Source organism: Physeter macrocephalus, chromosome 3 (assembly GCF_002837175.3).
Source record: "Physeter macrocephalus isolate SW-GA chromosome 3, ASM283717v5, whole genome shotgun sequence".
Lineage (NCBI taxonomy): Eukaryota > Metazoa > Chordata > Mammalia > Artiodactyla > Physeteridae > Physeter > Physeter macrocephalus.
The window spans coordinates 1,755,520-1,770,766 of record NC_041216.1 but is presented as its reverse complement, the minus strand read 5'-3'; the positions used below and the strand labels follow the sequence as shown (position 1 = coordinate 1,770,766).

General features: G+C 43.5%; 1 protein-coding gene across 2 annotated transcripts; it reads left to right on the top strand.

Moving 5' to 3' along the window:
* Window positions 1-122: 122 nt before the first annotated feature.
* C3H1orf50 (chromosome 3 C1orf50 homolog) lies at window positions 123-7,081 on the top strand. Of its 2 annotated transcripts, none has more exons than XM_055082619.1 (5): window positions 123-255; window positions 388-503; window positions 5,487-5,573; window positions 6,085-6,216; window positions 6,568-7,081. In XM_055082619.1, exons 1-5 carry the CDS (start codon window positions 123-125, stop codon window positions 6,766-6,768), a joined length of 669 nt encoding a protein of 222 aa, XP_054938594.1. In that variant the 3' UTR covers window positions 6,769-7,081. The 2 variants fall into 2 exon arrangements, with proteins under 2 accessions (XP_054938594.1, XP_007110116.1); XM_007110054.3 differs by having other exon boundaries at window positions 137-259.
* The last annotated feature ends 8,166 nt before the right edge of the window (window positions 7,082-15,247 follow it).

The following is a 15,247-nucleotide window of genomic DNA, read 5'->3' as shown; positions in this document are numbered from 1 at the left end:
TTTGGCCTTCCCCCAGCCTGGACCCCGCCCCTCAGCGGAACCAGGAGCGTCAGCCGCAGCCACGCCTCCGAGCTCCGGGCAGCTCCTACGCCCAATGGCCAGGGAACACGGAAGCTCCGCCCATGGGCCTTCTTGCGCAGGCTCTGCAGTCTCGCGCCGCCCGGGTAGTAGGGAGAGGAAGGTGCTGTCATGGAAGACGGTGCAACGCCCGGGACGACCCAGGGAGTCATAGAAAACCAAGGAGTTCTGTCGGCGGCAGGTTGGGGAGGCAGGCGGGGCGGGAGTCAGATGGGGAAAAGAAGCCCTCCCGGAGTAGCTAGTCTGCCGGGCTCCGCGGGAGGCCGAGGGCGGGTGCTCACGGCCTGTGTTCCTGTGTGTGTGTCGCAGGAGCCCTGGTGGAGCTCACCCCGACCCCCGGCGGCCTGGCCCTGGTGAGCCCCTACCACACCCACCGGGTCGGAGACCCCTTAGACCTCGTGGCGCTCGCAGAGCAGGTGCAGAAGGTGAGGAGGCGCGGCTGGGGAAGTAAATGACCAGCTTCGTGCACGTTTGGTCCTCCAAGCCACTTAGTGTGGGGTAGCATTTGTTCTCGTCTCCATTTTATACGCGGGGAAAACTGATGGTCATGGCCAGTCGGTGGCTTGACTCCAACTGATCTGAGACCAAAGACCCCTTCAGCTACAAATTGAGTGCCCGTAATCTCCCTTCGTGGGAAGGTTTGCACAGTACTTTCAATATTCATGATTTCATTTGGGCCTTAGGACAGCCCTGTCAGGTAGGCAGTACAGTTATTCTTCCTATTTGACACGTGAAGGGAAGTTTCCAGGGACCTTTCAAGATCACTCTAACGCAGTTCTGCAGGGATGAGTAGCTCGCTTACTTTAAACTGCTTCCCTAAGATCTTTACTTCTGACCTGAGGGCTTGTAGAGCTTAAAATCTTTTAGAAGGGCAGGGACTCTAAGTTTTGCCCTCTGTCTTCATGCACTGGACACAGTATTCCCAAGCCCAGTGCTTAGACATTGATTGCCAAAAGAAGTAAAATAAGGAGGAAATATGACATAACAGAAATAGCACTGGGAGTTTGGACACATGCATTTTAATCTCAGTTTTGATATTAATTTGCATTGTGACTTGAGATAAATTACTTTTTTCTGGACCTCAGCTTCTTTATCTGTAAAGTGCAGTGTGTGAACTAGGAGAGCTCCTAGATCTAAATTTCTTGAAAAACCAGATTTCATGTAATCTTTCTTACCAAGACGTCCAGTTGTAGAGCCCTCTTTGATATGTACAGGTACAGGCCCTTGCTACTTTAAAGCTTATGCTATCCCCCTCGTCCTTGTATACACGATCACATTTGGCCTTGGTTATGGTCAAAGGCCTTCGTTTTGCTCAAAAAAAATTCAATAATTAATGTGCTCAAATTCCCTTACATGTACATCTCTCTACTTCAGTTTTGTTTTTTTTTAATTAAGAAATTTTCAAATGCTTAGGAAAGCTCCTTTGATTCAAATGGTGTGCTTTCTCTTTTCTAGAGAGGTGGGAAGCAAGGTATAACTTTTATGGATTAGGAGAACATTATGTGTCTGTTTAATCAGATCACCTATTGGGAGGGAGGCTCCCAAAGTCAGACCTTAGGCAAAACATTTTCAGTGGGTTACTGAGTGACCATTATGTGTATTACAATGGCCTGAAACAAAGAAAGAAGGAACACGGTTTTTGTCCTTTAACCTATAATCAATCTAGTGAAATACAGAGGATGCATTATTGTGCTACTTCCATTTTTCCAGTATTAGTCTTTGAGAAGCTGAAGAAAAAACACTCTGGAGATAAAGAGAATCAAGCATATTTCAATCTGTGTACTGAAATGTACTTTCTAGCCGGACTGACTTCTTAACATGCCATTTAGGCATTCATGTGTGAAAGCTCGGGAACCCTGGTTTTAAGGCATGAAATTTGGAATCAGACTGATCTGTGTTGAAATCTTTAACTGCCATTTATTAGCTGTGAAACCTTGGACAGGTTGCTTCACCTCTCTGAGTCTGATTCCTAAAATGAGAAAGTGAAGTTGGAGTTCATCATCTCCAGCTTCATAAGGTGTTATGAGAATTAAATGAGACAATATGCAAAGGGCCGCAGAGTGATTAGGGCCAGAGTTTGTGCTTATCATTATTAGTACTCTTTCTCTCATTTCTGTTTTAATTAGGCTCATTTGTACACAAATGACAGATTTGTTGCCCCCTTAAGAGAAAGGAGATTTATTGTAAGGCCACTCTTAACCCAGAACTATCTTAGCTTTAGGAACCACCTATTCTCTCCTTGGCCATAAGGTGCCTTATTGTCCTTGGAACAAAATGCAAATTCTTGTGTCAAGGGCCATAAAGCCTTACATGATCTGGTCCCTGCACTCTTTTTTATATCTCCACTCACTAACTACTCTTAAGCTGCACTGGCCTTAGAAATGCCTGGAAACCACTTCTCTGGTTTTTTGCGTGGCTGGCCCTTTCCTTTCCTTCAGACCCAAGTCAAATGTCACATCCTCAGTAAGGCCTTCTTATCTGTAGAAGGCTATACCCCACCCCATCCAAATGACAGTATTATTAAATTGAATTTGAATGCCTCTAGACTACACATGCATTCTAATTCCTGCAGTCCTCACCACTCCCTGTTATTAAACCAGTTGCTTCATTCATTTGTTATCTTTGGTCTGCTTCTAGCACGTAATTACGGTAATTTCCTTCATAATAGTGCATCATTGTTCCAAGTACATACAACACTAATTATCTTTCTTTTTGGTGTCTGTATCACTCCCCAGGGCAGTGCTATGCAATATGGTAGCCACTAGCTTCATATGGCTGTTGAGGCTTGGAATGTGTGGCTAGTGCAGCTGAGAAACTGGGTTTTAAATTTTAATGTAAATTTGTTACCGAGCCCAAGCTTGCTCTCCTCACTGCACAACAGGCCAATAAATCGGGAGACGAGGTGTTGAGGCATGGAATAGTGACGTTATTCGGAAAGCCGGGCGTCCGAGAAGCTGGCAGACTAATGTCCTATAGTGCCATCTTATCAGGGTCTGAATGCCAGTTTCGTTTATAGAACAGAGAGAGGGAAGAGATGAGGAAGTAAAGAGGCCATAAGTCTTGCAAAATATCTCCTGGCTTGGCTAGTTTTGGGGAGGGGATGTGTTCATTTCTTCTTATTTGCAGCCATTCACAGGTGGGCAGGGTCAGAATGTCTCCTTGTGAGCTGAACAAAAGCACTTTAGTTTAACATTCAGGCAGAGGAGCAGGGTTCCCGAGGCAGGCCATTATGTATGCTTATGCTATAGACAGCATCATTTTAGTGATTATAGTAACATAAGCAGTGAAAAGCAAAGGTTAAAGTAAAAGAAACAGATTCAACATGGAGTCAGATTCTGTTCTTCCCTGTAACAATTTTAATTAATTTAAATTTTAAAACCTGCTAATTGATTCAATTACTGGAAACTTGTAAGTATATTTGGAACAATTTGAGTATGTTAATCAACTCAACTGTAAATTTTATGAAGTCTCAATACAGATCAAGTTTTTCCAATGAAAATTTAGCATCCAAATTGATAGGTGCTGTGAATATAAAATATACACTTAATATGAAATGTAAAATATCTCTTAACAATTTTTATATTGATTACTTGTTGAAATGATAATTTTTTTTGTTATATTAGGTTAAATAAAATATTAGATTTTTTTTTCTTCTTTTTTGGCTGTGCCATGCAGCTTGCAGACCAGTCAGCTTCTCTGACCAGAGATTGAACCTGGGCCACCACAGTGAAAGCGCCAAGTGCAAACCACTGGACTGCCAGGGAATTATGTATATTATTAGAATTAATTTTACTTATTTATTTTTACTTTTAACATGGCTACTAGAAAATTTTAAATTACATATGTGACTTGTTTCATATTCTAAAGGATAGTTGCATTAGACTGTAATCTTTTTTTTTTTTTTTTTTTTTTTTGTGGTATGCGGGCCTTCCTCTGCTGTGGCCTCTCCCGCTGCGGAGCACAGGCTCCGGACGCGCAGGCCCAGCGGCCATGGCTCACGGGCCCAGCCGCTCCGCGGCATGTGGGATCCTCCCATACCGGGGCGCGAACCCGGTTCCCCTGCATCGGCAGGCGGACGCGCAACCACTGCGCCACCAGGGAAGCCCTAGACTGTAATCTTAACGAAGGCAGGGACCTTTTTCTCATGTTTGCCAATGTGTGCAGTTCCTAGCATGGTGTCTGACACACAGTAATTGCTAAGTGTATATTCGTGGAACAGATAGAGGCTTGACTCAGTTTACTCAGTTGTTTCTATTCACTCATAACATGGCTTATACCTGACCTTTACCTTAAGCTTCCACAACTAACCAGGAAATTCTCTTAATATTTCTTAGTTCAAATTTAACCTCTTACTTTCTTTTCCTTAACTTAATTGTATGCCACTAGAAGTTAATCAGTTTTGGGGGGAATTCCCTGGGGGGCCAGTGGTCAGAACTCCGCGCTTTCACTGTCAGGGCGCGGGTTCAATCCCTGGTCAGGGAACTGAGATCCTGCAAGCTGTGCATTGTGGCCAAAAAAAAAAAAAAAGTTAATCAGCTTTTTGTGAAAAGTAATCTGGAAGTTTCTGATGGATTTCTGATGTCTGAGTGATAATCCTTCCCAATACATGAATTGGTCACACCTGTCTCTTCTAGTTTTGAAAGTTATTTATTTTAAGCAATTTCCAGTGCCTTCAGTTGAATTTCCTAGCACATGGCAGACAGTCCTCTGTGTATATTATAATTGTTTCAGGTCTACATCATAGTGCGATCTTTTAAAAATACATTTTAAGTAACAATTAGGAATGCAAATATAAGTTAAAATATAATTATAAGTAAGTGTGATGTAAATAATTCAACTGAGGTAATGGTCAGATTAACAGATACTTTCTATATATAGTTAGGTTCCTATATAGCATGTGATAAGAGGCATACCACAAGTGTCTTTGGATTTTCATTGTAAAACCCATCCCTGATTTCAGAAATGTTTAAATGTGAGAAAAAAAATTGGAGACCTGAGGAATAAGTGGGGTCAGTCAGTCAAAAGAGCAAGAAGGAAACATATTGGGTGGAGGAGAGGGCATATTCCATATTAATTGGAAGCAAGAGAGAGCAGGGCATGTTGGAAGACTGAAAACTTTGAGTGTGACTAGAATCTATAGAGTGAACAAGGTAGACGCTTTGGTAAATAGAAAAGGAGCACTTATTTCTGTGGTGTGGGTCGTGTCAGCATTGGCTTTTTGTAAGCAGTACTGTTTGAGCCGGGCCTCACTGGATGAGTGGGCGTTCATGGGGGAATGGTGAGAATGGGAAGAGTATTTTAGGCATAAGCAAAGATGTTGACATAACTTTACATTGGGATCTAAATAAGAATATCGTAGAAGTCTTACCCCTTTTTTGACCCACAGTTCAGTTTTTTTCTCACCTTAGGCTAATGAATTTGTCAGAGCAAATGCCACCAACAAGCTGACAGTCATAGCCGAGCAAATCAAACATTTGCAAGAACAAGCCAGGAAGGTAAGTAGTGGCTTTTAGGTAAGCGTTCGTTTTCTTCGCTTAGTTCATAGGATTGACTGAACTTGCTTATAATCATCGTAACTTACTTGTTTCAGTACCTCCTAGAAATATAGAAGTGTTGAGTAAAATAGAATAAGACCAAGAGGTTAAGTGTTTTCACTGGGAGAAAGCTCAGTGAGATAGATAAAGCATTTTGAGGGGAAACTATGTTTACAGTTATAAAAGAAATGTACTGACCACAGAAAAATTGGAAAGAAATGTAAAAACCATGCAGAAGCCAGTAACACTCAACGTTTTGAAATACAGTTTTCCTAAAGGCATTTTTACAGCATAGTAGCGTACCATCGTGTAATTTTCCTCTTCAGTATCATCTGGATCTCAGTCATGATTCACTGCTGCGGGGGAGCAAGACCCTAGGCATTGAACGGTTTCCAGAGTTTGAGTGGGATGGTCATTGAGTATGAGTGCCTGTTACCTAATACCTAATTGGTTACATCTCTGCGGTTCTTAGGTATTGGAGGATGCTCGCAAAGATGCTGACTTGCACCATGTAGCTTGTAATATAGTGAAAAAACCTGGCAACATTTACTACCTTTATAAACGGGAGAGTGGTCAGCGGTATTTTTCCATTATTTCTCCAAAGGTAAGAACATTTAATTTTTGCACAAAAATCTACTCTTGTCTTTGAGAAGTTCTTGGGTGTGTGTTTGTGTGTGAGAAAATGTAGGCATAGGGGTTGGGAAGTGGTTTTCTAGAAAACTGGAGATGGCATGAGCCCAGACATGACTCTGAAAAATATGCACGTGCTTAAATTATTTCACAGTCATTATCTCTGTTAAGGGAGGTATCTGATGTGTAATGTCATGGTTTCCAAGAATGATTCTGACTGGTCTGGAGTGAAAGGCTAAAGAAGAAAATTGTGGTAGAAGTGGGACATGAGCTCAGTTTCTTTATCTCCTGCCCTGATCAGAACTGACGCCTTTGCCTTCTCTAGGAATGGGGGACAGGTTGTCCACATGACTTCCTTGGTGCCTACAAGCTGCAGCACGACTTGTCCTGGGCTCCATATGAGAACGCTGAGAAGCAGGATGCTAAAATCAGCATCGTGAACAAGTTGCCAAGCCAGCCAGTGGCTCTGCCTCCAAGCGCTGAACCCAGCTTCCGGGGCTTCACTTCCACTGAGAGTGGACTCTGACAAAGGCTGTCATGGCTATAGGACCTGTCACCTCCGTGTTGCCCCAGCCTCTGCCTTGATGGGAGGTGGCGTGAGAATCGAGGGCATGTAGGGGAATCATGAACTTCTTTGAAGGTGGTCCTGTGTGAATGTAATTGCTGTCGTTATTACTTTTAGTTGGGATGGTAAAGAATCACATCAGTCTCTTTTGGGATCCTTTCCAGGTCACAGATATTCAACTAGTCAGTTTCAGAGTACTGGCCAGTGTACTTTCCTTCTTTATCTCCATCTGTTCTCCCATAAGTCAGAGCATTAGAGAAAGAAGGGTTTCTTCTTCCCTCGAAAAGATTGGCAAGTCATTTTCCAGAGAGGACTGTTGTTAGTCTCTTAGTAACTAGAAGTGTTTTTGAAATTGGGGTTGTGGCTATTTAACAGTTGGTGCAACTCCAGCTTCAGATTCGTCTGGGAACCAGAATGTTGGGTACTGGTGGAAGATAAACAGCTTGGCTTGGCTCGCGAGCGAGTGTGTGGTTCTGGTATTTCTACACGATTGATAAGGTTTGGCTTGTCCCATTCTACTCTTTCTGCTGAGCTAGGATGACTGCAGAATTTGAGGCAGCAGCAATGGCCAGGTTTCGGGACAGTCAGCCTCTAAACTCACAGAATTTTAGACTTGGAAGAGATTTTGGAGGCTACCTCTAACAATGTTATGAATCCACTTTCTAGCCCCACTGAGCAGGAGATCCAGAGTTCCGCCATCTGCAGCAGGAAGAATCCATTAAGTGGCAACTTTAGAATATTGTGGAAAAGAGAGTAGGACAGTGGGTGAGAAACAAGAAAAACAGCCAACCTGTTGATTATGAGTTAACTCAGGTTATAATTCATTTTGACCTGAATTATTCAGGAACTTAACAGAAGCTTTTTGGCTGAGTTACTCTATGCTGATTCTGACTGAGCTCTTGTGGGACTCTACCTCACTTCCTGTTTGTTCAGTGGAATTAGCTAAATTGATAGCATAGCCAGCATTGCTGTACTTCCTTCAGTGCCATATAATCTATTACAACATGCTGTAAAAGGAGTGAGAGATCTGTACTTGAAATCAAATTGCCCAAGTTCCTTTCTGGGGATGAATGTCCTTTGTGTTGACCTGCTTGGTAATGCCACAATCTCATCCTGGTGTTAGTGGCCTTTCCTTATAAGCTTCGCTCCTTGTGAGCTGTAAATGGTCCACAAAGGCCTAGCAGAGGTTGGGACTAGATTCTGTCAAGGTCGCACAGATGATACTTGGTCACTCAGTTCACAGGAGGATGCTCTGTGGAGGCAGCCGCGAAAGCCTCTGGCTGGGAGGCTGCAGGAAATGGGACACACACACACACACACACTAGTGGTATAGTAGTTGATTCTTACTACAGAAAGTTTCCCAGATTTTCAGAAGGTTTTGACTTGCATGATAATGACATTTTTAGTAGGTGCTTTGTTACCCATTGCTGCATTAGTTACCACAAACTTAGTGGCTTTAAACAACACACATTTATTATTTCAGAGTTTCTATGGATCAGGAGTTCAGGCACACTTAACTGGGTCCTCTGCTTCAGGGTTTCTTTTCTCACAAGGCTGCAGTCGAATTACTGGCCAGGCCTGTGTCCTCATCTGAAGGCTCAACTGAAGAAGGATCTGCTTCCCAGCTCACTTAAATTGTTGGCAGAATTTCAGTTCCTCAAGGGTTTGTAGGACTGTGGAGCTCTGTTTACTAATGAACTGTTAGCCAGAGGCTGCCCTTAGTTCTTTGCTACATGAGTCTTACCAACATGGCAACTGTCTTCATCAAAGCCAACAAGGATGAGAGTCTGCTAGCAGGATAGAAGTTATGGCAGCGACATCTCATACCTTGGCTGTGCTCAATTAGAAACAAGTCACTAGGCCGGCCCACACTCAAGGGAGGTAATTACCTAAGGGTATGAATACCAGAAGGTGGAAATCCTTGAATCTTAGAATCTGTATGACGCAGTGCTCAGTTGAGAGGGAGAAGGAAGGCTGTGGGTAGAAGAGGCAGTATTACAAAGTGGTTAGGCTTGGTGGCTCTGAAGTCACAGATCTGGACACGACTCTCAGCTCTGACAAAATAACCTCCCCCTAGTGTTCCTGCTTCCTCCTCTGGTCCCTTCTCCAGTACATTCTGTATTCAGTCATCAGCTTGATCTTTTGAAAATGCAAATCCACCTCACCCTTGACATCTATCCTAACCACTGGAACAGAGAGCCCTGTGATTCAGGAGCAAACTTTCTTCCGTTCAATAAGGTGTGCTCCTGGCACTGACCACCAGGTGGTGTCATTGCAGTTTCCTGGTTGTCTTGAAAATGCAAACCGACCTCACTTTTTAAAATTTTTTTACTTTGTTACAGGGGATATTGCATTTTTAAGTTTTGTGAATACTGCTACAGATCCACCTCACCCTTGACATTTCCTAACCACTGGAGCAGAAGAGAACAGTGATTCAAAACAAACTTTCTTTTGTTCAATAAGGCGTGCTCCCTACACTGACCACCAGGTAGTGCCATTGTGCTTTCCTCATTAAGCCAGTTACCAAGCTTAGAGAAAGTTAGTGGCACTGTGAAGTGATTTTGGAGGTAGCATCTCCTAGGGGGACTAGGACCCAGTGATTATAAACAGTAACCATTTTTCACTCATCTATCCATCTATAAGTGAGGAATACTTAATTACTGAGTTTTAAGTGCCTTCCAGGTTCCAGATGCTGGAGAATGACACAGGTGAGTAAGACAGACCCGTTTCCAGGAAGCTCACGGTCTAGTGGGGGAGAAAGCAAGTCAGCCATTACAACATGGTATAAGAAGGACTATGATAGAGGTGCACATGGAATATCATGGAGCACCGGGGAGGGCTGCTTAACTCAGTTTGGAGAATTTGAGAAGACTTTTTGGAAGAGCTGACACCTGCTTGGGTGTTGAAAAAGAAACAAGAGTTAGAGCTTGTTTGGAGGCTCCAACTGTCGTCTCTGTAGGAAGGTTGTCTTTGGGGGTTAGGGTAGGGTTTATTTTTGGATGGAGTTTATTTGTGAATGAACAAAGGGATATCCACTTAACAAGCCATATCAACCAGAGTGATCCTGCCAGTCGGGAAGGGTGGAGTGAGATAGGTCCCAGCCAGAACACTCTTAACTTCTAACAGCTAGGAGATAGGTAGATGAGGAATGGGATGAAAAGCAATTCTAGACAAAAAATAGCACGTGAGGGACACTGACAAGAAGCAATATGACATTTGGGGAATTGCAGCTAAAGTGAAGAATATTGGCCAGGTGGGTATGAGAGGAGAGCTAATTGAAGGGTTGAGGGTAGGGAGTTGGTAAAATTGGCCTTTTTAGAAAGCTCATCTTGGCAGTGGAGGATGAGTGGGGGAGGAACCACTGGGAGCCTCCAACCCAGTCCAGGCAAGAGATGTTGGAGGTTTGAACAAAGATGGTGATGGACTGAGAGGTGGTGTGTTTCATCCATTGTAAACGTACTTTTCTTCCCCTACGTTTTAATCTCTCAGACCTAGATGCTTCTAGATGTCAGTAGTATGTCATCGTTTAATAATGGTTTGTCTTAACAGTGGATGGCATCTTAGGCTTGATGAAGTATGGCATTTTGAAAGTACAGTAGATCGCCATCTTGTCAACTAATATGATGTGGCAGAATGAGTGGAAGGAAAGAATCTTAGATAATGCTTGAATTTCTGGCTTGAGAGTGTGGATGGTGGGAATCCACTCAACAAAATGTGGAAGAGGAAGACATCCCTGCTCTTTTCCAAAATAATTAGCAATCTGTATTTGCCTCAATAATCCACCATGCTGGCCCTGCCTGGTTCACTGGGTGTAACAGCTGACGCTACCTCCATTTCTCCACATTAGCATTCCAGAAGGAGGGAAAGAAGGCTTGCTTGTGTCCTTACCTTCTCAAGTTATCAGTCCGTCCACAAGTATTGAGAGTATTGGTGGTATAGACACAAAGATGATAAATACTGTTTAGTGAGCTTTTATGCTGCCAAGCATAGCCAACTGTTTGATTTAATCTTTTTATAATCCACCATCTATGAGGTATTATACAGTATTCCTATTTTACAGAGCTGGGACATCTCAGACATTAAGCAACTGGCCCATGGTTACACAGATAAAAAGTGGCAGAGGTCAGGCTCAGACATTACTATTTGATTAAAGTCTGACCATAGCTATAAGCATAATCTGTTTTGGCCGATTAGGACAGTCCTAGAATATCTCTACATAGAGGTGTGAAGAAGTTAAAATACAAAAGTGACAGAGTAACATGTGCATATGGGATACTATAGGAGTAGTTCACTTGAGTATTTAGTGATGAGCATGCAGACGATGTATATCAAGGTCCAGAGAAGATAAGTAACTTACCTAAGGTCACACAACTTAAAAACAATTGAGCCCACATCTCTGGCACTAAAGCCCATGTGCAACCCCCCCACATACATGTTAAAGTTCATTCCCTAAAGGAGCCAGAGCTTGGGAGGAAGGGACTACTAAGTGCCTGGAGTAATTAGACTTCCGTGGTCCAAGCAGCATTTTATTCAGTGGACTACTTCCTACTCGAAAGCTTTGTTCTTCACTTTGATTTGGAATATTACCATCTTCTGCTTCACTGACTGCATCTTTTCTGTCTCCTGACACTTATAGTTTGGACTGCTCTGGGGCCAAGTCTTTGGCCCTCTTTTCTTTCTCTACTTGGTGATCTAATCATTTCCCATGGCTTTAAATGCCACCCATATGCTCTTGACTCACATGTGTGTCTCCAGTCCTGATCCCTCCCTGAGTTTTATGCAGACTTCATTTATCCAACAGCTTCACTTGATGTCATTACAAACCTAACGTGCCCAAATGGAAGTCTTGAGTTATACCCCAAACCTGTTTTGTTACCAGTCCCTCTGTGTCCATCAGCACCTGTGTCACACTGCTGTTGAGGCCAGAAACCCAAGTCATCCTGATTCTGTTCTTCCCACACCAATCAGCAGGTCGTCTCAGCTCTGTCTTCAAAATACATCCCACATCTGACTGCTGCTCACCACCTCCCCACCTCCCCCCACTTAGTCCAGGCCACCAACATCTCTAGCCTGGACGAATGCAGTAGCCTCCTAACTTGCCTCCCTGCCTCCATTCTCACCCTCCATTCTGTTTCCACAGAGACTGTAGTCATCCTCTTAAAAATGTGAGTCAGGTTATAATACCTCTGTAAAAAATGACCCCCAAATTCCTCATTACACTTAGAATAAAGTCCAAACTCTTGCCAAGGTTCTATGTGATGTACCAGTCTTAGTACTCACTGCATTCCTACTGACTGCTCAGCTTATCAGCACATCAAGCCTGTTCCTGCTCCAACGTCTTTACATTTGTAGCTCCATCTGCCTGGAACATTTCCCCCAAGGTCTTTTCATGGTTTGTGTCTTCTCGACATTTAGGTCCCTGCTCAAATATCACTTCACTCATTACCCTGTCAGAAGTACCAACTCCTCTCACATCAAAATACTTCTGACCCTGTTTTGATTTCCATGGCACTTGTCATGACTAGACATTATTTGTTGCTTTTGCCCCATACTTGAGTGTAAGTTCTCTGAGGGCAGAAACAGTGTCTGTCTTGTTTATTGCTATATCCCTAGCACCTAAAATAGTGCCTGGCACATAATAAATACTCTAATAATGGATGGATGGGTGGACATCTGCAGCTCCGTATTTATATCCTGCAGGGCCTCTAAGTCAATACAGCTAAGAGAAATAGAATGTGAGCCACATAATGTGATTTACAATTTTTTAGCAGCTACATTAAAAAATAAGGAAAAACACGTGAAATTAACTTTAATAATTTACTCTAACCCAGTATATAAGAATATTAACATTTTAACAAATAATACTAAAAATTAGTTATTTTACATATTTTTTAACATCTTTATTGGAGTATAATTGCTTTACAATAGTGTATTAGTTTCTGCTTTACAACAAAGTGAATCAGTTATACATATGTGTTACTCTCTCACTTCATCCCAGCTTACCCTTCCCCTCCCCATGTCCTCAAGTCCATTCTCTACATCAGTGTCTTTATTCCTGTCCTGCCCTTAGGTTCATCAGAACCATTTTTTTACAATTCCATATATATGTGTTAGCATACAGTATTTGTTTTTCTCTTTCTGACTTACTTCACTCTGTATGACAGTCTCTAGGTCCATCCACCTCACTACAAATAACTCAATTTTATTTTATGTCTAATATTCCATTGTATATATGTGCCACATCTTCTTTATCCATTCATCTGTTGATGGACACCTAGGTTGCTTCCATGACCTGGCTATTGTAAATAGAGCTGCAATGAACAGTGCGGTACATGACTCTTTATTTTTATTTTTTAACATCTTTATTGGAGTATAATTGCTTTACAATGGTGTGTTTCTGCTTTACAACAAAGTGAATCAGTTATACATATACATATGTTCCCATATCTCTTCCCTCTTGCGTCTCCCTCCCTCCCACCCTCCCTATCCCACCCCTCTAGGTGGTCACAAACCACCTAGCTGATCTCCCTGTGCCATGCGGCTGCTTCCCACTAGCTATCCACCCTACGTTTGGTAGTGTATATATGTCCATGCCACTCTCTCACTTCGTCACAGCTTACCCTTCCCCCTCGCCATATCCTCAAGTCCATACTCTAGTAGGTCTGTGTTTTATTCCCGTCCTACCCCTAGGCTCTTCATGACATTTTTTTTCTTAGATTCCATATATATGTGTTAGCATATGGTATTTTTTTAACTCAATATTCAAACTCTGGTAAATGTACAGCTGCCTCAATTCAGACTAGCCACATTTCATGTTCTCAAGAGCCACATGTGGCTAGTGGCTATCATGTTAGTACAAGTGTAGACAGTCACCCTACTGTTCTTGTTCTCTACTTATGTGAGATCCAGAATGGGAGGAAGCTAGAAACTTCTGGTGGTTGGGGAGGATGGTGTTTCTTAGCTCTCCCTGCTTCGTCTCCCTCTTCTGAAGGAAGCCTTGGGGATGTCCAGGCTAACAGAGGCATGATCATGTCCTTAGAATGATGATGATGATGATGACTGAGCTTCTGCGCTGTGCTGAGCGTTTCATATAAGCTCATTTAGTTCTCACAGCAATCCCATTTTACAGACTTGGTTACGGAAACCAAAGTAACTTGTTCAAATTTACACATCTGCCAAGTGTTAGAGCTGGAATGTAAATCTGGCTAAAAGTTAAAGCCGGTATTATAATCATTATGTGACCATTTTTATTTTGCCACTTTAATGGTCCATGTAGCCTGGACAAATGAAGAGAAATACAAATGATAGAAAGGAGCTGACCTGACTCTTGGGCTTGGACTCCCAGCACAGCTGAAGTTGCCTCCGTCCTGATTCTCCCTTTTAGTTTCTCAAACACCTTAGGTGTGACTTCAGTGTCAAACTGTGTTCAGGTCTCAGATCCACTAATTAATAACGGTGTAACCTTCAGTAAAATCGAGTAATAACCATTTCCTCTTCTGGAGAATGGGAATGCTAATACTAACATCAGGGGCATTTGAGAAAATCCAGTAAGATGACTATAACGTCTGTAAAGCATTGAGCACAGTGCCCAGTGGCAAGTAGCCACTCAGGACAGGCTAGGTCCTATACTTCTCTTCCCCCTCCAGGCTGCAAGGTGAGGCAAAGAGTCACTTGACCTCCTAGCTCCACCCCTTCTCTTCGCATATTCTGTGGGGCGCTGGAAGCTATTGCTGCTGGAATTTAGCAACTGGGTAGGTCAGAGAAAGTGGGGCAGGTATTAGAACTGGTGCTTGGGATCCTACCCAGTACTAACACGTTTCTCTCTGTGGCACATATTCATCCAGTTGCGGAACCTAAACACCTCAGAGAGGGTGCTACCTCCTCCCTCTCACTCCTCTCCCACACTCGACATTCCATCTCACAGTGGCTCCTGGTCCGAGTACTATTCCTTTCTGCTGCTGTCTAACAGTATGTCTTTGCTCCAGCCCCCCTCAGCTCATGCAGTGTTACACAGCCTTCCTCCACGCTGGCTGCCAGGATAATCTTTCTAAACCAACCTGACCATGTCACTTCCCTACTTAAAATTTCCTATTTTCAGGACTGAGTGTCAACTACTCAGCTTGTCATTGATCCAACAAGTATGGGGGCTGCGGGATGTACTTTATGCCTAAGCGTTCTTTTTTTTTTTTTTTTGTGGTATGCGGGCCTCCCTCTGCTGTGGCCTCTCCCGCTGCGGAGCACAGGCTCCGGACGCGCAGGCCCAGCGGCCATGGCTCACGGGCCCAGCCGCTCCGCGGCATGTGGGATCCTCCCAGACCGGGGCGCGAACCCGGTTCCCCTGCATCGGCATGGCCCACGGGCCCAGCCGCTCCGCGGCACGCGGGATCCTCCCAGACCGGGGCGCGAACCCGGTTCCCCTGCATCGGCAGGCGGACGCGCA